This window comes from Cervus canadensis, chromosome 26, assembly GCF_019320065.1.
Source record: "Cervus canadensis isolate Bull #8, Minnesota chromosome 26, ASM1932006v1, whole genome shotgun sequence".
NCBI lineage: Eukaryota > Metazoa > Chordata > Mammalia > Artiodactyla > Cervidae > Cervus > Cervus canadensis.
In genome coordinates, this window is record NC_057411.1 from 2,998,003 (window position 1) to 3,023,278 (window position 25,276).

General features: G+C 48.3%; 1 protein-coding gene across 5 annotated transcripts in view; it reads left to right on the forward strand.

Annotated features, from left to right (window-relative positions):
- The first annotated feature begins 2,800 nt into the window (after positions 1-2,800).
- PDGFRA (platelet derived growth factor receptor alpha) overlaps positions 2,801-25,276 on the forward strand; it is a 48,758-nt gene continuing 26,282 nt past the window's right edge. Inside the window, exons 1-7 of one of the 5 annotated variants that reach the window (XM_043447582.1) lie at positions 2,801-2,965; positions 12,146-12,206; positions 13,661-13,978; positions 17,652-17,912; positions 18,940-19,070; positions 22,809-22,980; positions 23,073-23,262. In XM_043447582.1, the coding sequence (XP_043303517.1) occupies positions 12,158-12,206; positions 13,661-13,978; positions 17,652-17,912; positions 18,940-19,070; positions 22,809-22,980; positions 23,073-23,262 (1,121 nt within the window). In that variant the 5' untranslated portion in view covers positions 2,801-2,965; positions 12,146-12,157. Of the gene's footprint in view, positions 2,966-3,990; positions 4,131-5,550; positions 5,700-5,749; positions 6,571-11,421; positions 11,685-12,145; positions 12,207-13,660; positions 13,979-17,651; positions 17,913-18,939; positions 19,071-22,808; positions 22,981-23,072; positions 23,263-25,276 lie in introns of those variants that run through there. The other 4 variants (XM_043447583.1, XM_043447585.1, XM_043447584.1 and 1 more) reach the window with 4 other exon arrangements.

Genomic DNA, 25,276 nt, shown 5'->3' on the forward strand with positions numbered 1-25,276 from the left:
GCGCAAGGCCACGCCGGAACACCGAGCTCCCCTAACTTCCCCTAACTTCCCCATCTCTCGAGTTGGGCCTGCTTCCCAGAAGGTCGCAGCAGCCCCGACTGCGGGTTTGGGGAAAAAACCCTCATTCGTAGTTCCATGATGAGCTCTCAAGGGAAAAAACACAAGAGGTTAAAATCAAAATCCGTGTTGAGACTGGGACATTCGCTCAACTACCCAAGCGGGCGAGGGTCACTCCTCGGGGAGCTCGGGGTGGTGGGACCCCCGCAACGCCCTGGGCAGAAGCAGACTCCTCAGTTCTCGGCCAGGAGGCATTTCTTGCCGGCTGCGGCTCCTGGACCACCCAGGACCCCGGGCATCGGGGGAGCAATCTGGAAGGATCTTAGAACAACAGGGGGAGAGGGAAACTCGCCTCGCCCACCTCCCCGTGACGCCCCTGCTGTAGACGCGCGCAGTCAATCCGCGGAACCGCGGCGGAGGGCGGACGGCAAGATTCAAACCCGCCTATGAGCAGTGGGAGGGGCGGGTGGGCAGAACTCGCTTTAAGGAACGAACCGCCTCTTTCCGTGGGCCTCCAGCCCCGAGGTTGCTCCCGACCAGTGGGTTTATTTTGCTTTTGCTGGGGAGGCAGATGTTGACCTCCCTCTATCTGCTCGGCCCAGGCTCGGGGAAATCTCCCAACCATTTGCTTCCCTTGCGCCACCCCCCACCGGTGTTCCATCCCCGGAGTCAGCTCCCCAGGCCTTTAAACCTTCTGGAATGTCACACATGGAAACCTTTAGCAAATGTTTGTTAATGATCATAACAAAGGCATCATTCAAATTAGGCAGGTAATTACTACCAGAAGGACAACTGAGTGCTTACTTGCTCATCCGTTCTCTCTGTTTTAAACTCGCGAGGAGTTATGGCCCGAAGACACCCCCGCCCAGTCCGCTTTTCGGGTCCCTTTAAGCGTCTAAAAGGAACTGTGAAGTTACCATTTGTGGGCGGGGAGAGCAGAGGCCTGCGTCCTGGAGATCCCGGCTTGACCGGGCTGGCAATATCGTAGCAGCAAAGCAGGCCTTACTGGGTAGGCCCTGCGCCTTGCCTCCCCTCCTACCCTCTTGAGTTCTTGGTATAGAAATTTGTATCTTAGCTGGATTTTATTATTAGCATGAAAGCCAGCACCCGCTTTCCCGCTATTATTCCGCACTCCGATTTTGGGGGGTTCTTTAGTCCCCGTTCGTTATCTACAAACATTACGGTATCCTGTTAGCATTCCGAACAAGGGGCTGTTCATATATTTGCCTTCAATGATTTCCTGAAGGAACATGTGGAAGTAATAGTGAGCAGTGCAGTCACCCGAACTGAAGATGCACGGGAGGCGGCTGCGCAGAAGGACTGGGGGAATGAGGCCCCTAGCCCAGCCTCAGGCGTCCTCGCGAACCGGACACCCCAGGAGCCGGTCGCAGTTCATACAGCACCCCTTCGAGTCCTTCTCTGAATATCATCCCCTGCAGGCTGCTCCGTGTCCGCTAAGTAAGGGAGAGGGTGATGGCTGTCCCACATTCCGGCCTAAACCAGGCCGCCCTGGCCACTGTCAAGGGTGTGTGTGGTGGGGGGGGGGGGGGGAGAGTGGGGTGGTGGTAAAGGGTGAGCCCGCCACCCAGCTAGAGAATTCGAAATTAGAGATGGTGGGGAGAGCAAATGCGCTCCCCTCCCCCGCCCTCGCTGGGAAGCCCCACTCTGCCCAGCTCTGGTTCCTGGAGCGTCAGCGCCCCCTTTCCTTCGCGAGCAGGATCGCCCTCTCCCGCTTTAGTCTCCTGCCTGGCGCCCCAGGGCTAGGTTGGGGGCTCCCCTCTTATCCCTAGTGTACCCGAACGGCCCGACCCACGCGGCGGGAGGGGGTGCGGGGAGACTCAAATTGCACCCTCCCCCTGAACGCGGAGGTGGCAGGCTGGTTGTAGAAGATTCCCCAGACGATCAAGCCTGAGCCTTTTTGTGTGCGTGATAGAAGCCAGGACAACCTCGCCCAGATAACCATGAAAACAAAGGCAAGACAAGATAAGTGCTTTAAGAGAGTAAAGGTCGTTCTGTCGGAGAAAGTTCCAAACCTACGACAGACCCTCGACTCTTTGTACCCTACTTCAAATCTGTCTTTAGACAAAATCAGACCAAACCAAAGCAAACCCCCTCCCCGCCCAAGAAAAAACCACCCATCACCTTCATATTAGACTCAACAGCTTGCCTAATCCCATTAAAGGATTAGCAACTATACGGCACTTTCCCTAAAAGACCCCAGGTTCAAAGCGACGCAACGGCTCGGAGACCTCTCCCGACGGCCCGGATTCTAGGTGGGCTAGGAGTTTCTAAAGAAGGGACATTTCTCGACTCCAGATTTATATTCTCTCTGGGCATTAACTGCAATTTTACGTGTTTCTTTTCTTCCTTTCAAAGAAAACACAAAGCAACATAGCAGTGTAGGAAACTGTCCCCCAAATCAAGAGGCAAACTCATTTTGGAAATGATGGGCAGTTTGTATTTTCACGAACCTCTTTCCCGGCAGAGCATCAACACCTCCCCCTCCCCCCCACCCCATCTGGTCGGCTTCTCTCCGCCCCCCAGTTGTTGTCGAAGTCTGGGGGTTGGGGCTGGACCCCCTGATTGCGTAAGAGCGAAAAGCGAAGGCGCAATCTGGAGGCTGGAAGACTCCGAGCGCACGGAGTTCGAGGGAAACTCTTATTTTGAAGAGGCCAAGGGGAGGGGGGGCTTCATTTCCTGACAGCTATTTACTTAGAGCAAATGATTAGTTTTAGAAGGATGGACTATAACATTGAATCAATTACAAAACGCGGTTTTTGAGCCCATTACAGTTGGAGCTAGAGGGAGAGAAACAGAGGAGGGGACTGCAGGAGAGGGCTGCAGGCCGTGGACACAATTTTTCCTCCTCATGTAGGATTTTCATTGCGAATTGACATTGGAGGAGAAGGTAAGGGAGGAGAAAAAGGATTTTTGTTTCTAAAAGAAATCCCTAATCAGGCTCTTTGGGCTAGAAGTGAAGTAACTTCAAACTTTGGGCGATGGAAAAAAAAAATTGGAGTCGAATTCTAGTTGTATGTCCAGAGAGTAATTTATTTTGAATAAACTTCACTTGGAGGGAAGATAACCATAGAGTTCGAAAGTCTAGGGGTTTAAAAAAACACATTTTCCAGACCTATTTTTAAAAGCAGTATTTTTCTAACAACTCTATGGCCTCCCAAAGAAATTGTTGAGGCTTACATTTTTGAGGTTTCTTTTGGGGGTTGGGGGTGATATTCCTGTATACTGGGACGAGCACCAAGCAGTGCTGGGAGTGGGGGCAGAGGTGTTCGCCCTCTTCTTGGCATGGAGTCCTGGAAGGCTACAGGTTTTTAATGAGTATTTTCATTCCTCATCCGCGGTTTGGCGGGACAGCACTGTAGCCGGCGGTGTGGAGCGCGGCTGGTGGACGGAGGGAGGTGGGGAGAGACGAGCGCGGAGTGGGGAGCGGAAGGGGTTGCGGGGAGGGGAGGCGTGAAGGGCTCGGCTGGAGAGGGCCGGCCCTGGGGTGCCCACTCGGCGCACACGGCGCCGACCCGGGGCGCGTAATGACTGAACCGTGCTGCGCCCGGTAAGGGCCAGACTCAATACAACCGTGGCGGCTGCGAGGCGAGCGGAGGGGGCGCCGATCTGGGCGAGGGTTCTGGGGATCCGTGGTTTGCGGGATCAGTGAAGTGCGAGGGAGAGAGGGCGCCAGCCCCGCCGCGCGCTCGGGTTGCGCGCTTAGCGCGGGGGCGCCGGCGGCGCGGGCTGGCGGGCAGGCAGGCGGTCTGTGGAGTAATGACAAACACATTTGGCCCCGAGTGAAGAAGTCGTCGTCGCCTCGCATTCCAGCAACTGGGATTTGAGGAATTTCGAACTGCGCTCCAAGGGGCCCTCATTGTGCGCGGTGGTCTCCACCCCCAGCAATCTCTGCGCACCCCCTTCCTCGGTGGAACCGATTTTTGCCAAGCCCGGAGCTCTGCTGCTAGCCAGTCCCGGCCGCAGGAAGGAAAGAAGGAAGGTGGCCAAAAAAAAAGTGGAGAACTTGTGGGGGAAGTTAGGGACAACTCGGAACGGAGAAACTTGGTTCCCAGGTAAGACGGAGACAGGGGAGGCGAGCCGCCCTCACACTTGCCTCGGGGCACCCGTGCCCCTTTCCGCACAGGGGTGCGGGGCGCTCGCCGCCTGCACTGGCCCAGCGCTGCTTCACCCTCTCCAGGGTCCCTGTATGTATTTCACTCCCTGTGCCAGCCTCTGTTCGCCCCGGAGCGGTCTCCTCGCGCCCCACCTTCTTCCATCGTCTATCCCCATGGAAATAGGCTTTTATACATGAGATTAACTTCTCCAGACAGCGCCAAGGGAGCGGGCAGCTTCCCCTTGGCTCGGAAACAACTGGGACCCGCGGGTCAGTTCGGAAAGGGTCTCTGTCGGCTCAGAGCGAGAGGGAGTGTGGCTCGACCGCTGCCCAAAGGGACCAGGAACCTCGGCCTCCTGGCCAGGTGTGAAGTAGCCGGGCCAAGCGTCTCCGCCTTGTCTCTCCCGCAGCCAGAGCGCCCCCTCCACTCTGCTTCCCCCAGCCCTGCTAGGACCCCAGGCCGTGCAGAAAGAGTGCTTGGAAAAACTTGCCACTTACTCCATCTCCAAGGGGAGAGACAAACGGAGGCTGGAGAGGGAGCGCGAACGACCCTCATCAGGTCCGGACTGCCCCGCGCCCAGCCCGGCCGCCTAGAAAAGCCCCGGGCTGCGTTGTGTGGGAAATGGCTTTTTGGCTCCTCAGCCGAATTGCTCAACGTTTTGGACCGACTCGCCTCCGCATTGTCGCTCTCGAACAGAACTAGGCAGCTTTTTAGAGCGGGGAGAGACATCCGGGGCAAACGGGGCGCGACGATCAGCCGCCCAGCTCACCCGACTAACAGCCCAGAGACCGGCGAGCCTGGGGACCCCTGGAGGGGAGGAAGGGGCTCCCCGGACGTGCGCACCTCGTCGGTGACGCGCTGGCTCTGGTTCTAACATCCCCTCCCACCCCCAAGCCCCACCTCCCTCTGACCCCCCCGGGCCCTGGTGCTGCTGCTTTGCTCCTTTCCTTCTCTCGTCTTTTCTCCTTCCCTCTGGGTTTTCTCCTCTCCACAATCCTCTCGGTCAAGGGGGCCCTTGCTCCACTCCCCGACAGGCTCAGTGACACCCTATGAGTCCCTACTTCGGGCTCTTGGACAGCCTTGTTTGGGGTTTGACCCGAGTGTAGCTGGACTCCAACGCGACGGGTGGTAGCGGGGGGAGACAGAAAGACAAGGTGGGAGAAGGCAGCGGGAAGCGCCAGTCTTTAGACAGAGAGGGGCTCGAAGCGGAGCCCCGGCTGCGGGCCCCCGGTCCGCTTTCCTCCGGGGCGCGGACTGGGGAGGGGTGTAGGGGGAGGGGCATCGGGGCCAGGCTTTCCAGCTGCAAACGCGTCTGGCGCCGAGGCGGGCCGGTTCTGTGCCTCCTGGGGACCGGCCGTGGGCGGCGCGCAGTGCCGGGACGCGTCCTGGGACGTGGTGGCCGGCGCCTTCCTGCAGACCCCGGTGGGTGGGACTCCCTCTGGCCTCCAGGGAGCTGCGACTGTTACATGTTGGTGGAGAAGTGGCAATTCTGGGAGGAAAGCTAAAAGCCTGCTTAGTGGCCGAAAGGTGCGGCTCTCAATCTCCCTGGCCTCTAGTCTAATGGGGTCCGCGCGCAGCCTCAGCCGTCGGGGTCCGAGGGGAGAGGGGGAAGGTTTTGCTATCTTGCTTTCCGCGCGGGATGCAGAGCTCGGGCAGATTGCTTTCCCCAAAGTGCTCTAGGGCTCTGCTGGTGCTTGTATTTTGCTGAAATGGATCGATGGCACTTCCCTTTTGTTTTCAGCTGAACAGTGAGCCAGGGATCCGTTGGAAATATAGATTGCAAGGGATAGAGGACCTCGGAATTCCCCACCTATTGCAGTCTACCCCTTCCCCGCAAAAGAGGAGCGAGAGGCGCAGGCGGAGCGTGTGTGCACAGGGCAACCCGGGCAAAGCGAGCGTCGGGCGAGGGGGACGCAGTGGGGGAGGCTGGGTTCTCTAAAGCGGAGGGAGCGCAGCCTCAACTCCAAGCAGCCTTCTCCGCGCAGCTGTCCGCGGCCGTGGCGCTTTCAGACCCATAGGAGGCGCTGGCGTGCGACTGTAACCCTAAACCCCTCGGTCCTTCTCCCTCCACCCCGTCCGGCCCCCGGCTCAGGTCTCAGCCGAAAACAATGCGAAGGCCGAGCGTCGAGTCTAGGGCGCAGCGGCCGCCGCAGCTCTAAGCTGGGAGTGCGGCGGCTGCGGACGCTAAAGCCGGGAGCTGGCGGTCGTTGTCCCCAACCTCAGGGTGACTGAGCGGCCGAGGGCGTGGACCGCAGCCCGCTCGGGGCTTGTGGGGGCGTGGCGGGGCCGGACCGTGCCAGCGCAGATCCTCCCCTGCGGAGGTGGGCGAGCCGCGGTCCCCGCTGCGCTGTCGGGGACCCGGAGCCGGAGCGACCGGCGGGAGCGAGGAGCGAGCGGGGTAAGATGCGCGCGGCTGCCGCGCCCTCTAGCGGGTGTCCGGCGCGCCGTCCGGCTCTCCGCCAGCCCCGGGGGGTCGGAGCGCTGCGCTGGGACCCAGGACACAACTGACCTCGGTCACCTTGCCCTCTCCTGGAGCCCCAAAGTAACGCCTTGCAATCACGTTGTCTGCCTTGGAGGCTCTGGGTGTGCGAGAGGGGCGGAGGTTCCCGGGTTTGGGGCTAAGGGAGGGGGTGTCATAATAGTGAAATGTGGGCCAAGCGGAGGATATAGGGTCCCGGGCACTCCTTTGGGGGGAGGGGGCGACTTTTGTTTTCTGGCCCTTCGAAAGTCCCCCTGCCGCGCAGGCGGCCTGTTGCTGTTTGTTTGTTTTACGACCCCGCGTTATTGTGCAACGGGAAGAGTCGTTCCCAATCAGCCCGCAATTCCCAGACTGCGTGGCCGTGGCGCCCCTCGCCTCGGGGTTTACGAGGCGGTGACAGTGACTTGCGAACAGACCCGGCAGCTCGCGCCCGGCCGCGGCGTCGGGGACCCGCCTGGCGCGGCCCCGGTGGTCTGTCTCCCCAAAACGGGTGGAGACTGCGAGATGGGGAGAACATTGGCTAAACAAAACCCTGACCACTCGAGCTACTCGCGAGTGACTTTTCCTGCTGAACCTTCCAAATCTTTGCGACCTGGAATGGCAGCGCCATTTTCCTGGCTCCCGAAGCTCAGTCGCCCCGGCCGACCCTGCGGGCAGGGATGATGCTGACGGTGCTGGTGATGAAGTCTGGCGAATTCTCTTGGGGCCCAGCGGAACGTTAAGCCTTTTCACCGGCAATTGCCCAGCTTCTATTCTACTGGCTTTGAATAGAGGGCACCACGGAACCTAAACGTGCAACCTAATAAAGTCGGAGATTGGAAGATTTGGGACATGTTAACACAGAGCTTGTAGCAGCATCTGCGTCCCCGCGAATCCCGAGGACCGTCTGTCTCTTGGACCAATACTGCCACCTGCTGGTTTTATGTGAGAACTGCAACTATCCTTTGCTGGCATCGGCTTCGCGGAGATTTTAAGCAAGTCGTGGCATCAGCAAGATGCATTTTTCGGTCCGGTAGGACCAAGTTTTCGTTTTCTGTGAAGCTACAAGAATCACTGGACTGACAACCCTGATTTTATGGACTTTGGGGGTAGTCTTTCGCCACAGTTGTTAATCCTATGTATTTACCTAATGAGCAAAGTGTTGGCCCACCACATGGGGTTATCAGAGCAGACCTGCGAAGATTGGCCAGTTTTTGCAGTTTTCTTTTACAGTGAAGCCCTAGTGTTGGGGATTTGGTGAGCTTCAAGTATACTACAAGCTGCTGCACCTAAGGCTGTCCCATTGGGTGTCACACCAGTTTGGTGACAATCAACAGGAAGTGACATTTCAGTCTCCCCTGGTTAAATATCTGGTACAGGGGAGCAGAAAAGTTTATGAGCTCAGACTGTCCCATAAAATGTTCCCATGTAAAAATAGTGCCGCTCCCACCCAGCACTGGAATGTCTAATGGAACTCAAGAAGATAAAAACAACAGAACAGGTTCTGGTGAGGTGCAGATCCCAGTAAACACTCCCTCACTCAAGTTGCCACCAGGGTGGACCAGCATTTGGACCTCCTGGACTGAAGTCCCAGGAATGTTTGTCCCAGGGAAGAAAAGCAGCACATGTCATTTTCACAGTTAGAATTAAATAAGGAGAGCTGAAATTAACTGAACCTCGGAAAGCTGAATCTTGAAGTCGTCAGCGGCTTCTGGGACTGTGAGAGAGTCTTCAGTGGCCTCTAATCATGCCAGGGTGGGGTGAAATTCAATATGCAGCGGCTCTGAGCAGTTGGTGATCTGGAAGCCCGCTCTGGCTTTGTGAGGAGCGTGCCCTGCTCTCTCTTCTGGGAATGGTGCCCCTGGGTTGCTTGCCGTGTGTTTGCTCTCTAGCTTAGCGTGTTGGTTTTGATTGTAGAGTCATAGTTAATGGCTCTTCGCTTCTGTTTGCAGGGCCGGGGCATGGCAGTGTGTTAAAGAGAAAGAATGGTAGCTGCAAACAGATTTTTTTCTGTTTACATGACTGTATATATATTGATTCAGCTAGGAACAGTCTTGATCGCTTTATCAGGCTTCCCTGTAGCGGAGTTCAGACCCAGTCCTCCACTAACACAGGTGGTGCAGCTGCTGGCTCTCTCAGTAAACAGACATTGAAGTAGCCACTCGGATGTCCCTCTTGTCTAAAACATCTTTGGAACCTATAGAAAAAGAGGCTGCATGAAAACCAAGAGGCTGCCGTTTCTGAAGCCCTTTTAATTAAACTGTGGAATTTAGTCTTTATAATAATGCATAAAGGCAAGCCAGCAAGTCAGGTATTCTTCGTGCTGATTTACAGGGAGAGACTGAGCTTCAGAGGGCTAGACTAGGTGTCAGATGTGGGATCAAAACCTAGTCCAGTGTCATTTCTATCATAGCATCTATTGAGAGGAGAAACGAATGAGAATGAGGGGTGGAAGGGGAGGCCACGCTTACTTGCCTGAGCGTGAATACAGCAGAGATCTTTTTTCTCTGATTGTTTCTCTAACCAGTGGCGATGACCTGTGATTATAGAGGATTGTGACTGAAGTCCAACATACAGTTGGCATGACAGAAATTATGATTAATTTTTTTGGAGTGAAATCCATCATTCCCCCTTGCAAAGTGATTTATTCTTGCTGATTCATAACATGCCATGTTTCTCTGAATCTGCAACCCAATTGTATTTGCACGTCTGACTTTTGGATGAGCGCTGGGATAGGGGTTATTGATTCAGGAGGAGCATTTATTCCCAGAGTAGAAAAGCAGTGGAAATAGCAACACCGCTCCTAGAGATTCTCACTCCAGGGCCAAGAGGCGGGAAAGCTGTGTTCTTCCCAGGTGTTTTCCATCACCTCCCTGTAGGGCTCAGTCTGCAATTATTCACGAGTAAATTGTCTGAGTCACAGATGAGTAATGACATGAAACTTCACAACTACGCCTGGGTTTCTAGCCAGGGAGCCACGCTTATCAGAGATGGGAGTTTGAAATGGTGAACAAACGCATGTTGATTTTCAGTGTTTGCACCATTATCGCTTGCTCGGAGGTCCTGTTTTCATTACCCACTTGTATGTCAGTAAGTAATCCTCTCTGGCATCGGGTCCCCCTATCTGGATGCACAGAAGGAAGTCTGGTGGGCCTGGCCAGAGCAAAATGCCCTTCAGAGCCTGGCCTGTAAAAGCAGTGAGCCCCTCTGTCAAGCTTGGGAATGCTTTAAGAGTGCATCATTGGCAAGGCCCACTAGAGCATTGCAGGATATAAATGTGATAAAACCCAAGGCATCAAGCTGGCTGTGGAGGGCTCCTTTGAAGTTCGCTAAGTGGATTATCAGTGGGAGGCTGATATTTACATGTACAAACACGCAGGCCATGTGGGAAATCAGGTTGGCCAGCCTGGCTCTGGGGACCCTGTGCCCGTCATTGCAGCAGTGAGGAAACCCTGAATCCCTGGCACATGCCAGGATCCTCAGAGGCCGTCATCCAGCCAGCATTGTGCAGATTGCTCTCGCTGTGGTAGTGAGCAGAGGAGGAAAGCAGGGCCCCAATTTGCATGGGGAAATAGTTGAGGATGTGGGGAGTCCACAAGGCTGAAACACTGACCTTCCCTTGAGAGAGACCATATGGTGGCTTGGAGAGAATGTGGTTTTTGCATTACACAGACTTGGTGTTAGAATCCTGGCTTTACTACCAGCTGTGTGATATTGGGTCATTTGCTGAGCCTCTCTGAGCCTCAAGTGGCACTTAAAACATCAGATATTTCAAAGGATTATTAACAAGCATGGCATACACATGACCACTTTGAGCAAGTACTGGTTTCTTGTTCTGCTTTGGAGAAATGAGAATTATCATCATTTTTTTCCTAACGCCTCCCTCCCCATTATCAGCATTCCATCTTTTCCCTTTCTTCCTCCTCCATTTAACTGGTAGACTTTAATGAGGCAGAAATCTGATGTCTGCAGGTAGACCAGTTGCCAGTTTCAAGCGAAAATAAAAGATCAGGCTCTACTGAAAACTACTAGGCTGTTATCTACTGGATCCTCTGCAACCAAAAAAAAAAAAAAAGAAGGAGGAAACAAGGGCTAAACACAGGCAACATTGACTGTTTTCTTCTGTTTTTTAGACAGTTTACTCAGGAGTCATGCACACACATCTTAGTTTCCAAAGTCAGTTATGGAACAAATTAAGTGCCATGAACTCGTTCCATTGCGTGAATTGGGGTTTTGAGCAACTCGGGGACCCAGTGTATCCCAAGCCCTGGCTTGGGTGATTTTTTAAGGATCATCTTGCAGCTTGTGCCACTGCCCACGACTCTCAGTGGAGCTTCTTTATTTGAAACTTGGTCGACCCCTGCAAGCTCCTTCGGGTCGACCTCAGGAAGATCATTTTCTCAGTTCCTTCGTGTGGGAAGTGAAGGGGGAGATGATAAAATGTGTGAGGCATATGTAGAAAGAAAAGGATAAAGGGGCCATTTCAGAAGGTGGAGCGGAATAGACTCTTCCATGGTTTTACCTCCGGGCAGCTCGGGTCCCTCTTCGTTTCCCCCCAACTTTCCTTTACCATCTCTTGCTCGCCGGCTGCTTTTCCCTGTTTGTGTCTCAGTGACATTGGGTTTCAGTCTCTCTCTGCACTGCTCTTCTGTTCCCCAGAATTCGCGGCAGGAGATCGGAGTGGAGAACTTGCTTTCCGAACGGACAGGGACCTGTGTGAAAATGAATCATCCATCGAATTGTATCCTGGGCTTCACTGTATCCCTGAAACAGGAGTTTGGCCATACTTTTCTCTCTCATTTGCTCTCACTTCTTCCCTTCCTTTACTCTTTGCCTTCCACACCTGTGCCCCGGGCTTTCTGCGCCCTGTTTAGCCTGCCTGTAAGTGTAGCAGGTCCTGGAAGGGCTTGGGCTGGGGCCCCAGGCCTGAGCCTGCAGATCTGCGCATGATGTCCTCTGAGGAACACTGGGCGATGCAGCTTCTGGTACCCTCTACCCAGAATGGCTCTCAAGTATTAAGACATCCGTTGGCAGTCCAAGCATCTTTTCCAAAGGTTGCTGAGGATGTGACCGTGTACTTTGTTAGCAAAGCCCAAAGCAAATGACAACCCATTTTGAGTGAAAACAGCTCAAGTTTAGGAGTTGAGTAAATACACATGTTTATTTGTTTTTCGCAATCAATTTAAATGGTTTAAGAGGAACCGTTCTTCTGTACTTTTGGACATGTTCCAAGACAATAAAGCGAGACGTTTTGGAATTTGAAAGCTGCAGGCAATCAAAAAGGGTTTCGGCTTCAGCTGGCTCCTGTCATGGTCTTGGGCCCACACAAGGCTATCTAATTCCTGCTTCTTAGGCATTTTACTGTTTTAACTGTGAATCTTACTTAAACCAGGATGTTGTTGACTGAAATGATGTCGTTAACGTTTTCCATAGCACAAAGCACAAAGAGAAGTAGGCTCATGACTAGTTGTTTTATTGACTAACACTATTTCTGTTTGACTTTTGACTTTTTCAGTTTTCCAGAACTATGGGGACTTCCCATTGGGCACTCCTGGCCTTAGGCTGTCTCTTCACAGGTATGGATCTCAAGCCTCTCTGAGTTTGTTGTCGTCGGGGAAATCTTTCCCCCCCGCTAAGTTCTGTGCTCTGGGGGTGTATTGCCTATATTCCTACAAACAGTCCAAAAGAGTAAAGAGAAACAAGATGCTCTCTAGAATGACTGCGCACATTCAGTTCCCCTTGCTGGATTGCTCTAATGCCAAAAAGAACGTTCTCCGGTGGCAATTTTAGTATGTATGTCATCATGGCGTTGACATGCTGTTAGGAATAACAGTTTAAATTTGTCTGCCACTCTCTTCCATTTCCTGGGTCATGGGTTCCCAGGAGAGGTGGGTCAGAGAAATAAATTCAAGAATGCCCAAAGGAAACAAATAGAGGAAATTTTCATCCAGGAAATTATACCTGTCTTAAATGGAAGATGCTTTAATTGCTGCAAAATCTTAGAGTCACCTTTGGCCTTGAAACTGAATTACTCACTGTCTCACGCTTGGGGAAGCTTACTAACTTTTCCACCAGGAGGATGCCAGCAGGGCCATGTGTTGAAATATTTATTGGACTTTCTTAGTTTTCATCCAGATAATCATGAATTGCAGATGTTCACCATGACACCAGTGTTTTTCTAGTCTGAGGAGTTAACTTAAGGCTATGAGTCTCTTTAGGTCTCACCTGGATGGATATGGCAACTTGAGCATGATCAGTGATTTAGGAGTTCTGACGTCCACTCTGTATTCCTCACCTTCAGGACAATAGGGACTCAGGTGCACTTTACACGTCCCGCTTAACAAGCTGACCAGTCAGAGTGGACACAGACTGAAGTTGGGTGAATTCCCGCACTAGGCTTAGAGGGAGATTAGATATCTTGAGTGCATAATTTAGTCATAATATCTCTTTTACCAGTTTTATAGACAGGGGAAGCTGAACTGACATTTTAGGTTCTAAGATGAACTCAAGAGTTTTCACTCTTGGGCTTGACTTATTCTTTTTTTGAATTGAAATCCACATCCTCCTACTTTGGTTTCTGAAAGTCTTCAGAGAGGAGGCACGCCAGAGTATTGTGAGAAGCGGAAGATGCGCACTTCTTGAGCACCAATCTGCCTTGTGCTTCGTTCAGCCCGTTTCTCTGTCCATAGGGAGCACAGACAGTAAAGAGCCCGTATGGGCTTGAGCTTAGGCCATCTTGTGCTATTTCATGGTCACACATAAGAGTCTAAGATATGGAACTGGAGTGAGAAGTCCTCTGTCCACTGGAGTGTTTGGAGGGGTGAGCCCAGCAGGGGCTGGACAGGGCTATTGAGGCCTTTGGAGCATTTGCTGCTCTCAGCAGATGCGGTGCTGTTCATAATGGGGGGCCTTTCATGGGCATCCAGGCTAACGAATTTTTGCGTAGAAATGGTCATTGTTCATAGAAGCTGCTCTGGGTGAGACCGTCCTTTCGGGCCGCATCCTATTCAGAGCGTGTTTCCTTTTACAGGGCCGAGCCTAATCCTCTGCCAGCTTTCATTACCCTCCATCCTGCCCAATGAAAATGAGAGGGTTGTGCCGCTGAATTCATCCTTTTCTCTGAGATGCTTTGGGGAGAGTGAAGTGAGCTGGCAGTACCCCATGTCTGAAGAAGAGTACCCCGATGTGGAAATCAGAAACGAGGAGAACAACAGTGGCCTTTTTGTGACGGTACTGGAAGTGGTCAGCGCCTCGGCGGCCCACACTGGGCCGTACACTTGCTATTACAACCACACGCAGGTGGATGAGAACGAGGTCGAGGGCAGACACATTTACATCTACGTGCCAGGTGAGCTGCCTGGGTCCCCCGCACAGGCTTGTCCTGGCTTGCCCGTTAACTGTATGAAAGTTTTTAGAAGTATAAAAATAATAAACACTTACCAGAGAATTGAAAACTACAAACACACAAGCTTAAATCAACATCATTTATCATGTCATCACCCAGAAATATTCATTGTTAACATTTTAGAACTGTAGTAAGTTTTGAAAACCATTTCATTGTGGCATCTTTTATTGGCATTGTGAGGAAAATCTGAAATGCACTCATTTCTATTCAGTTTGATCAAGTTCAGCAAATACTTACTTGCATGGACTGGGTATCAGGCACTGCTAAGTGTTGGGGACACAAAAATTAGTTAGATAGGCCTTGGAGTGGCTTATAGTTCATTATAATGGCTTCCAAATAACTGATATTTTTCAAATTCAAGAAAACATATACAGGCATGCCGTGGAGAGATTGTGGGTTTGGTTCCCAACTCCCAACATAAAGTGAATATTGCAATAAATTGAGTCATACAAGTTTATATTTTTATTTTTGGTTTTCTAGTGCGTTGGATGCTTACACTTCTGTAGCCTTTTTTTTTTTTTTTTTTTTTTTGGCCATGCCTTGTGGCATGCCAGATCTTAGTTCCCTGGCCAAGGGATCAAACCTATGCCTCCTGGATTGGGAGCGTAGAGACTTAACCACTGGGCCACCAGAGAAGTCCCACATTGGAGCCTGTGAAGTGTGCAGTAGCATTATGTCTTAAAAAGCAATGTACATACCTTAATTTTAAAATATTTTATTGCTAAAAATACTAACCGTCATCTGAGCCTTCAGTGAGTTGTAATGTTTTTACCATAGTAGCATCAGAAATCACCAATCACAGATCACTGTAACAAATGTAATGATAGTGAAAACATTTGCGGTATTACAAGATTTACCCATATTTGACACAGAGTGTCAATGGCACCAATAGATTTTCTTGATGCAGCGTTCACAAAATTTCAGTTTGTGAAAAATCCAGTATCTGTGAAGCCCAGCATAGCAAAGTGCAGTAAACTAAGTGTGCCTGTATTTAACCTTGATGAGTTGGAGTGGGTTTTTTTCTTTCTAATGAAAATTTTGGTCGATGTTGTGTCTTGTCCTCCAAGAAGCAAATGCCAGCATAGGAGTAAGGTGGAGTTAAATATGCAGGGGTTATATTAAAGGAGAGGCTGGTGAGAGAAGGGCTTCCCTGGTGGCTCAGATGGTAAAGCGTGGGAGACCCGGGTTCGATCCCTGAGTCGGGAAGATCCCCTGGAGAAGGAAATGGCAACCCACTCCGATACTCTTGCCTGGAAAATTCCATTGATGGAGGAGTCTGGTAGGCTGCAGTCCATGGGGTTGCAAAGAGTTGGACACGACTGAGCAACTTCACTGGTTCACTGGTTATGAGAGAAAATGAGGAGGGATCCCGCAGAGGCTGGGAGAGTTGTCTGCGTGCAGTGCAAGTGTGACCCTGAATGAAGGAGAGAGGGAAGGAAGGTGGGGTAGAGGTGTCCTAGACCTCTGTGTAAAGAAGGTCTGGGAGTCCTCCAGTCTAAGGAGACCCGGTTCCACACAGTCTTTGTCTGGAAACATCTCTGGAGGGCACGGCTTAAGGTTGGGATGAATTTCAGAGTCAGGCAGAATGTGTGGTGTTTTCTGGCAGCAGCTACCCTAATCAACTAGACTTAGCCATGAGCTTGAGACGCCTTTGGTTTACCACCCACCTAGCAGTCTCTGGGCATTCCTTGGTAATGATCTATGTTTATCTCTGTACCTGTGTCTATATCTGTGAAAAGTGAATGTCGCTCAGTCCGACTCTTTGCAACCCCATGGACTGTAGCCTGCCAGGCTCCTCTGTCCTTGGAATTCTCCAGGCAAGAATACTGGAGTGGGTTGCCATTCCCTGCTCCACAGGATCTTCCCAACCCAGGGTTAGAACCTGGATCTTGCATTGCATAAGTAGTACTTGATGGTAGGGAAGACTTGAACTTTTTTTTAATTTTTTTTTTTATTTTTTTTTTATTCTTTGAATCAGCCATGGATTTACATGTATTCCCAATCCCGATCCCCACTCCCACCTCCCAAGACTTGAACTTTAAAGGAACCTCTGGCTGATGTGTTATGGATCAAACTGTATATTTTAACCTGAAGTTATTTTGTGGCTTTGTTTCTTGGAATCTTTGCTAATAGAATTCAGGAATTTGGAACTCTAAAAGCAAATTCAAGTCATGGCAATTTTAGTATATAGATAGTTGAATTAAAGGGGAATACAATTAGAATTTTGGTCTTGTCTTATTTAATCGCTAAGTCGTATCTCTTTTGCAACCCTACGGACGGTAGCCCACCAGGCTCTATCCATGGGATTTTCCAGGAAAGAATATTGGAGTGCGTTGCCATTTCCTTCTCCAGGGGATCTTCCCGACCCAAGGATTGAATCCACACCTCCTGCATTGGCAGGCGGATTCTTTACCACTGAGTCACCTGGGAATCCCCACAACTAGGCTTCAGTCAACAAGCATATAAACCATTTATAGCTCTTGCCATCTGTGTTGTTTTAGCAGACATTCAGTGAGGGAGTTTCAGAAGTATATCTTCCTACCTTTCTGCTTTTTCAAGTTTTTAAAATTGGCTCCTTGGGACTTTCCTGGAGGTCTGTTGGTTAATACTTCTAGCTTCGACTTCTGGGGGCCTGGGTTTGATCCTTGGTCAGGGAACTAAATCCCTTATCTGCATGGAACAGCAAAAAAAAAAAAGTTTAAAATTGGCACCTTTCTCTGTCTTCTGTAACTATGGATCTAAACCCTCTTCACTTCTATTCTGACATTCTCATCTGTATCAACTTTCTTTCCTAACAATTGAAAAAAAAATTGTTTCAAAAGGGGTAGATATTTAGTATGTCACCCATTGCAACTCTCACATAAGTGCTCCCCTGCTTTGAAGACAGTGGTAGGAAGGTGGGTTTGTTAAAAGTACTGAGTCTTGCTCTGCCTGAGATTGTCCAGAGATTTTTTCCTATTCCTCCCTTGCCCCAGCACAAACATCCTCTGGCCAGGCTCTGTGTTGCTAGAGATCTTCTTTCCAATTATCTAGAGTTGTGTATCCTTTGTGAAACTGATGCTGGAAACTCTCAGCACTTATTACCAAGTAGTTTAAACAGCTGGTTTTCTTTTGAAAAGAAAATTCTCAGGCTGTGGAATTATACATTTTATTTATTATTTGAGAGGTTTTTTTTTTTTTGGTAGATTTCTCTACTACTTTTCAAGTAATACAGCTATAGGTCACAGGCATTGTAAAAAGCATAATTCAAAAATTATGAGTATTTTCTCATGTTTTGAGCAGACCTGATGGTTTTTTTTCAGGCTTGATTATTTTAATGTCCATTTTGTTTTGTGTTTTGTAGTTTAAATTTTGACCTCCATTTCTGACAATATTTATATTTGTTTTCAGTATTTTTTAAGAAGGCACGGGCAATTTGGTATTGTTCATACTTTAAAAAAATCACCTTCTAGCTGTTAGGATGACAAATGTCAGTGGGGTGACACTTCTGGATTTATGAGTAAAGGTAACATTCGTACCTAATATGACTAATGCCAAAGAAGTAATCTTTCTGCGTATATGTGTGAAGGTGAAATTAGTCCTTAATGTGTTTTCCATTTTTTTCCCCAAATGTCAGACCCAGATGTAGCCTTCGTACCTCTAGGAATGACAGATTCCTTGGTCATCGTGGAGGACGAAGATTCCGTCATCATCCCATGCCGCACGACTGATCCTGAGACTCCGGTGACCTTACTCAGCAGTGAGGGGGTAGTGCATGCCTCCTATGACAGCAGACAAGGCTTTAAAGGAACCTTTGCTGTCGGGCTCTATATCTGTGAGGCCACGGTCAGAGGGAAGAAGTTCCAGACCATTCCATTCAATGTTTATGCTTACACAGGTACTGTGCCCTCTCTTACCTTCTCTGAATAAGAGGTACAGGCAAAGTCATCAGATGCATGTAGAATTTTCTTTTTAAAATCCTAGTCCCTAGTGATGGAGCCCCCAAATTCTGATATGGGGACTTGGCATTAACCTCCAAAAGGTAGGTTAACCCCACCTTGAACCTACAGTGTTAAGCTGATCTCCGTGGCTGCAATACTGTGAAGCTTGGCATTACCAAAGGCAAAGTCTTTCCTACCCCTGTATGATCTCAGGTTTCACCAGTTAACTTCAGTATACTGTAAGGAATTTTTTTTTCTTGTATAAGCCTCTTACTGCTTTAGTCACATTCCTGACTACAAAGGCCTTAACTACAAACACACACCTGTGGGGGCTGGACTTCTAGGTTAATTTTAATAACTTTGGAAAAGTGATTTTGAGAAAAGCTGGTAGCTGTCGACTTCATCCCTTTGATGTGAGTGGTTAATGCAAATGGGAATGTATAAACCACACTTGGGCCAACACATTTGTAGAGCACTTACATGCAGTTATGGTATTAGCGAGGGTATGCCATTTAACTCTTGTGAAGGGCTTATTTTATGCCAGACTCCATGCTAGGTTCTAGAAATGCTGAGAATAACTGGGAAGCAGAATGGGAGAGAAGAGGAGAATAAATAAATGATGGGTAGGAGCTAGTGGCTAGGAAAGTGAAGTCAGTAAAGGCTTGCTCTGTCAATAAAAGTGATTGTAGTCATAATGCACCCAAATGCTTGGGGATGCGAATGTGGTCTTCTGGCGAATTGGAATTTATTATTACTATTGTTATTGTTTTGCGTGTGTGTATATGTATATATGTGTATGTGTTTTACTTTAAACCAAATTATGTATGTCAATGCAGATCAAGGCTTCTGAGATTTTCAAAATTTTGTCTTGATCAAAGTTGTTGGCAAATTATTTTTCAGAATCTTCTTTAAAAATTAAAACCTTGTAAGATCCTGACTATACTTTGGACATTTAGGTCCTGTGTTTGTTCTTTTTTTAAATAGCAACATCAAAACTTGATCTGGAAATGGAATCTCCTAAGACTGTATATAAGGCAGGCGAATCGATTGTGATCACCTGCACTGTCTTTAACAACGAGGTGGTTGACTTTCAGTGGACTTACCCTGGACAAATGGTAAGTACCCTCAAGGCCCCAGGTGGCAGGGCGTGGATCACAGTAGGGCTTCAAAGACCTATCGCTCATGGGGCATGACACTGGCCTCCTCTTGACCTTAGCTTTCCATCTCTGATACAGACTCTGACGAGAGGACGCCGTGGTTCTTAGAGCAGTGGGAGAGTCTGAGATGAAGATAGCTGAACCAGGCCCTTCAGAATGCATAGAGGTTTCACACTGAGTGCTCTTTTTCATCAGATAGACAGGTTATATGGCTACAAGATAATGACCAAAAAATTAGCAAAGCAAAACACAAATGAATTTTAAAACTTCCTGATTGCTGAAAGTCATGACTTCTCCTTTCCTTGGCTTCCATGCCTTTGAGTTTTGAGGCATTGAGTAATGCCGCTTGCCTGCTTCCCTGCCGTGTGGACACCTAGGATACTCTGCTTCTTGCCTGCCTGGTCTTGCCTTTGTTTTAGTATGAGCCAGGTCTTAATCTTTTAGTTGTGGCATGCAAATTCTTAATTGCAGCATGTGAGATCTAGTTCCCTGACCAGGATCCAACCTGGGCCCCCTGCATTGGGAGCACAGAGTCTTAGCCACTGGACCAGCAGGGAAATTACTTTATAAACAAATTCATTTGTTTTTTTATTTTGGCTGTACCTTGCAGCCGCACTAGGGGATCGAACCCAGGCCCCTCGAAATGGAAGCACAGAGTCCTAACCACTGGACCGCTTGGGAATTCCCTGCCTGGTCTTTCTATGCATAACTTTTCTTCAGTGAACAGGCATAATTTGAATCATTCAATAGAGAGTTAGTGTAAATAGACCTGCCATATGACCCAGCAATCCCACTCCTGGGCATACACACCGAGGAAACCAGATCTGAAAGAGACACGTGCACCCCAATGTTCATCGCAGCACTGTTTATAATAGCCAGGACATGGAAGCAACCTAGATGTCCATCAGCAGACGAGTGGATAAGGAAGCTGTGGTACATATACACCATGGAATATTACTCAGCCATCAAAAAGAATTCATTTGAATCAGTTCTAATGAGATGGATGAAACTGGAGCCCATTATACAGAGTGAAGTAAGCCAGAAAGATAAAGAACATTACAGCATACTAACACATATATATGGAATTTAGAAAAATGGTAATGATAACCCTATATGCAAAACAGAAAAAGAGACACAGATATACAGAACAGACTTTTAGACTCTGTGGGAGAAGGCGAGGGTGGGATGTTCTGAGAGAACAGCATTGAAACAAGTATACTATCAAGGGTGAAACAGATCACCAGCCCAGGTTGGATGCATGAGACAAGTGCTCAGGGCTGGTGCACTGGGAAGACCCAGATGGATGGGATGGGGAGGGAGGTGGGAGGGGGGATCGGGATGGGGAACACATGTAAATCCATGGCTGATTCATGTCAATGTAGGGCAAAAACCACTACAATAAAAAATTAAAAAAAAAAATAGAGATTTAGTGATGTTTGCTGAATCCCAAGCACTCTGGTGGGAGCTGGCCCATCCACAGAAAGAAGAAGGGAGGAGTGGAGATGGGGAAGGGGAGCCACTGCGTCATCGCTGGTCCTTGGGGATTTACACATAGGGTCTCACTCATTCTTTTTTTATTTTATTGAAGTGTAGTTAATTTACAAAGTTGTGTTAGTTTAAGGTGTACAGCAAAGTAATTCAGTTATATAAATATATATAAAATACATATATTCTTTTCCAGATAGATTATCAGACAATATTGAGTATGGTTCCCTGTGCTGTATAGTAGGTCCTTGTTGTTTTCCTATTTTATATGTATTGGTGTGTGTATGTTAAGTCCAGTTCTCATTCGTTCTAACCCATCATGGTAAGTGTGTATGAACTGTGTGTAAAAGGCTATGATGGTCCCACGCAGAGACCTTTTAACAGTGTTTAATGCTCTCCCTTATGGAGAGCAAAAACCACATATATGTATATATATATATGGTCTTTCCCCCTTCACTCCTAGTTCGCAGATTTCTACTCCATGCTCTCTCTTTGGCATCTGATAGTATCTCTCCTTTTTTCCATTTCTCTTCCCCATGCTTTGGCTGCCCCTTTCCTTTCTCCCTGGGGTGTCTGATTGAAACTTGGACATTTTCACATACTGCCCTATAACCTCATGTACTGGAGAGACATTCGTAGACCAATAGGTATACATCTTCCCCCAAATGTAAAACTATCTTATTTTTCTGTTCATACTTGATTGCCTTTATTTTTATTTTTTATAGAAACTTTTTTTTTAAGTTTCATTTATTTATTTATGGCTGCTTTGTCTTTGTTGCTGCCCTCAAGCTTTCTCTAATTGGGGAGAACAGGGGCTTCTCTTGGTTGCATTGTGAGGGCTTCTCATTGCAGCGGCTTCTCCTCTTTTGGAGCGTGGGCTCTAGGCTCGAGGGCCGCAGTAGCTGCAGCTTGTGGTCTTAGTTGCCCTGTGGCATGTGGCATCTTCCCAGACCAGGGATCAAACCCATGTCCCTTGCATTGCAGGTGGATTCTTTTTTTTTTTTTTTTTAATTATTTTTATATTTACGGCCGTTGCACAGGCTTTCTCTAGTTGCTGCAAGTAAGGGCTACTCTTTGTTGCAGCGTACGGGCTTTTCATTGTGGTGGTTTTTGTTTCCGAGCGCAGGCTCTAAGGCTGGAGGGCTTCAGCAGTTGCAGTGCATGGACTGCAGGGCCTGGGCTCAGCAGTGTGGCACATGGGCTTAATTGCTCCATGGCACATGGAATCTTCCTGGACCAGGGATCAGACCTGTGTCCCTGATTTGGCCCGTGGATTCTCATCCACGGTATCACCAGGCAGGTCTGGCAGATGGATTCCTAACCACTGGCCACCAAGGAAGCCCATATTTGATGCCTTTAATCCTTAAAACATAAATGCTTCTTTTCATTTATTGGAGATAATTTTTTCTCCTCAAAAGAAAACTATGTGTTGTTTGGCCCCCAAATACATAATCTAAGTATCGGTTTATAAATCATAGTTTTTGTTTGATATTTTTTGAAAAAATGCAGGCTTATTATAACTTTAAAATTTAGAGAAACAGATGAAAAGCCACTTCCCAGAACCATCCCCATTATAATTTAAAGGAGATAAGTCCTTTAAATACTTTATAAATGTAATAATTAATAGATATACTTTAAATAGTGCTTTGTTATATATTTTTTCTTGTGGCAGTATAGCACAAACACCTTACTATGACATTAAATATCCTTTCAAAACTGGATTTTCAAAGGAACATGGCTAAAAATATTTTTTATTAGACTTCAGTTTTTAGACTGGTTTAAAAAAATATTCATTTGGTTGCACTGGGTCTTAGTTGTGGCACACAGGATTTTTGATCTTTGTTGCGGCATGTGGAATTTTTAGTTGCAGCATGTGGGATCTAGTTCCCTGACCAAGGATTGAACCCAGGCCCCTGCATTGGAAGCATGGAGTCTTAGCCACTGGACCACCTGGGAAGTCCCTTTAGAGCAGCTTTAAATTCACAGCAAAACTGAGTAAAAAGTACAGAGATTTCCTGTATTGTCTTCTGGGCTCAACACAGGAACAGCCTCCCCCAGATGGGGGAGAGTGGTATCCGCGCAGAGCGGTACACTTGTTACAATCCAGGAACCCGCATTGGTCCATCATTATCACCGAGTCCGTAACTTACACAGGGGTTCACTCTTAGGAGACAGCTTGTTAAAACCAGCTTTCCTCCCCTTCTGCTGTAGAAAGGCAAAGGCATCACGAGGCTGGAGGAAACCAAGTTCCCGGCCATCAAGCTGGTGTACACTCTGAGGGTTCCTGAGGCCACAGTGAAAGACAGTGGAGATTACGAGTGTGCTGCCCACCAGGCCACCAAGGAGGTCAAAAAGATGAGGAACGTCACCATTTCTGTTCACGGTATACTGTGCTTCCTAAAATGCCCATCGGCCATGGTGCTCGGGATCCACCATGAGGTGATCATTGTTTAATGGAAACTCTTCCCTGTACAGAGAAAGGATTTATTGAAATCAAACCCAACTTTAACCTGTTGGAAGCTGTCAACCTGCATGAAGTCAAGCATTTTGTGGTGGATGTGCAGGCCTATCCCCCTCCCAAGATAACCTGGCTGAAGGACAACCTGACTCTGATTGAGAATCTCACGGAGATCACCACTGACATAGAAAAGATTCAGGAAATAAGGTAAAGAAACACCCTTTTCAAGTTTGCCTTTTCTTTGTATTGTATTTCTTAGATAGACTGAGGTTTGTGTGTGTCTTATGACCCCAAACAGGAGTCAATATAGAAAATTTAGCAATCAGAAATAGGGGATACTGGAAATCAGGTACATTTCATGACAATGTTGCAATGCAATAATAGTATGTTGGTAAGTATGTAACAATGAAATGAGAAGAAAGAACTGAAAAATCTCTGCTCCCAATGAAAGACATGTTCCTGGATTCAGCAAGGGATGGAGGAAAGAAAGGAAAATTGGACCCACTTGGGTTTTATATATATTCCTTGATATCCATCACCCATATTGCAAGAAGACATGTATGGTGATTCCATTTTCAGGGCAGTTATCACATATGCCTACATGAAACACAACATCATTGACTTAATTTGAAACACATTTTCCCCAGTGAGGCTTTCATGGGAAATAAGAGTAGTGTCTGAGTAAATTTGGTTAGGAGAGAACGTACAATGGATAGTTCAGATCCTTGCTCTCTGAGGAGCTGTAGACTGTTGTCATCTCTTAACTAGTGGTGGAGTTTTGTGCAAGTCACCATTCAGCCTCAGCTTCCTCATCTATAATGTAGGGTTAATAATACCTTATGTCCTTCAAGATGAGGAACTGGATGATATTTTGAGGTCTCTTGAAGCTTTAAGCTCTGATTAGAATCTGAGAGCAGAAGATCCCTCTTGAAGGGCTCAGCTAATCCAGCCCTACATGTTTGTCAGAAACCTTTCCAAGGAGACAAAATCCTCTATTTCAAGCCTTCAGGAAAGAGGAGAAGGTAGCACCTCTGCCATTAGTTCACTTAATTTCAGGATTTGCTTCCTTCTTTCTGAACTGAATGTGTAACTGAGAAGCAACATCTGGGAAAATGGAATGTGACAACCTCTGTGGAACAGAGGTTCTATCTAGAGATAGAAGTGGGATACTGGATCCAGAAGGCTTGCTAAGACACGAAATGTAGGAACACAGAGAAGTGGACAGTGTCTAACTTTCTACTAGGCTGTGAGGCCAGAGAGAAATAGGGTGATCCCAGCGTAGCCAACACTTGAGACACCCAGGGCTGTCTGCAAGCTACCATCAGTCGCGATGGCCAGACAGTGGTTGTCCGCAGAGCAGTCCAGGAGAGCTGTCTCTTAAGGTGTTTTTTGATTTCCTCCAGCACATCATCTTCTGGTCCCCATGACAGGCCAGGGAATGTAAGGATGCACACGATGGAGGGGTGTCTGGTTTCCCTAATACTAGTGGATTCACAGCTTCCTTGGCTGGACAAGTGCAAAAAATGAATGACGGCAGACTGTCTGGTCACCGGCAGCCAGGGGTGCTTAGGGGGCTCTAAAGAAACCCATTCCAGAGGTGTTCAGTTTGGTGCGGCAGAGGGAAAGCCAGCCTGGTGTGCTCATCACGCCTCCAGCATCCAGTGTCTGGGCTGGAAGACTTGACATTTGCGTGCTATCTTGGAGCCTCTGAAATGCTTTCCTATATATTGGTTCATGTAATTAATTCTCACAATGACTCTACGCCTTGCATATAGTTATCCCTTATGGTACCCGTAGGGGACCTGAGGCTTGGAGAGTTTCAGTAATGCCCCAGGTCTCCTCCTTCCATGACCAGCGCCCTTCCTCTCACTCCGCTTGCTCTTCCACGCTGTTGTAAAGGACAGTCAGATGGGCAGATGCTTTACTGATGCGCGCACGCACACACACACACACACACACACACAACGAAATGTCATTTATTATACGTGTAAGCAATCTTTTGGAGAAACTTCTCTTTAATGAGGTGTGAAAGCATATGTTTCTCTATTTTTTTTTTCAAGATGCATCTTGCACTTTAAAAACATTCACACCTAAAGATGGTGCATTGTAAGAAGCCTCACTCCTGTCCTCGTATGCATTGGTACCTCCTCCTCCCCACCCACAAGGAATACTATTACTAGTTTTGTTAGGAAGGTTTCTTATGAAACCTTCCAGAGTTTTT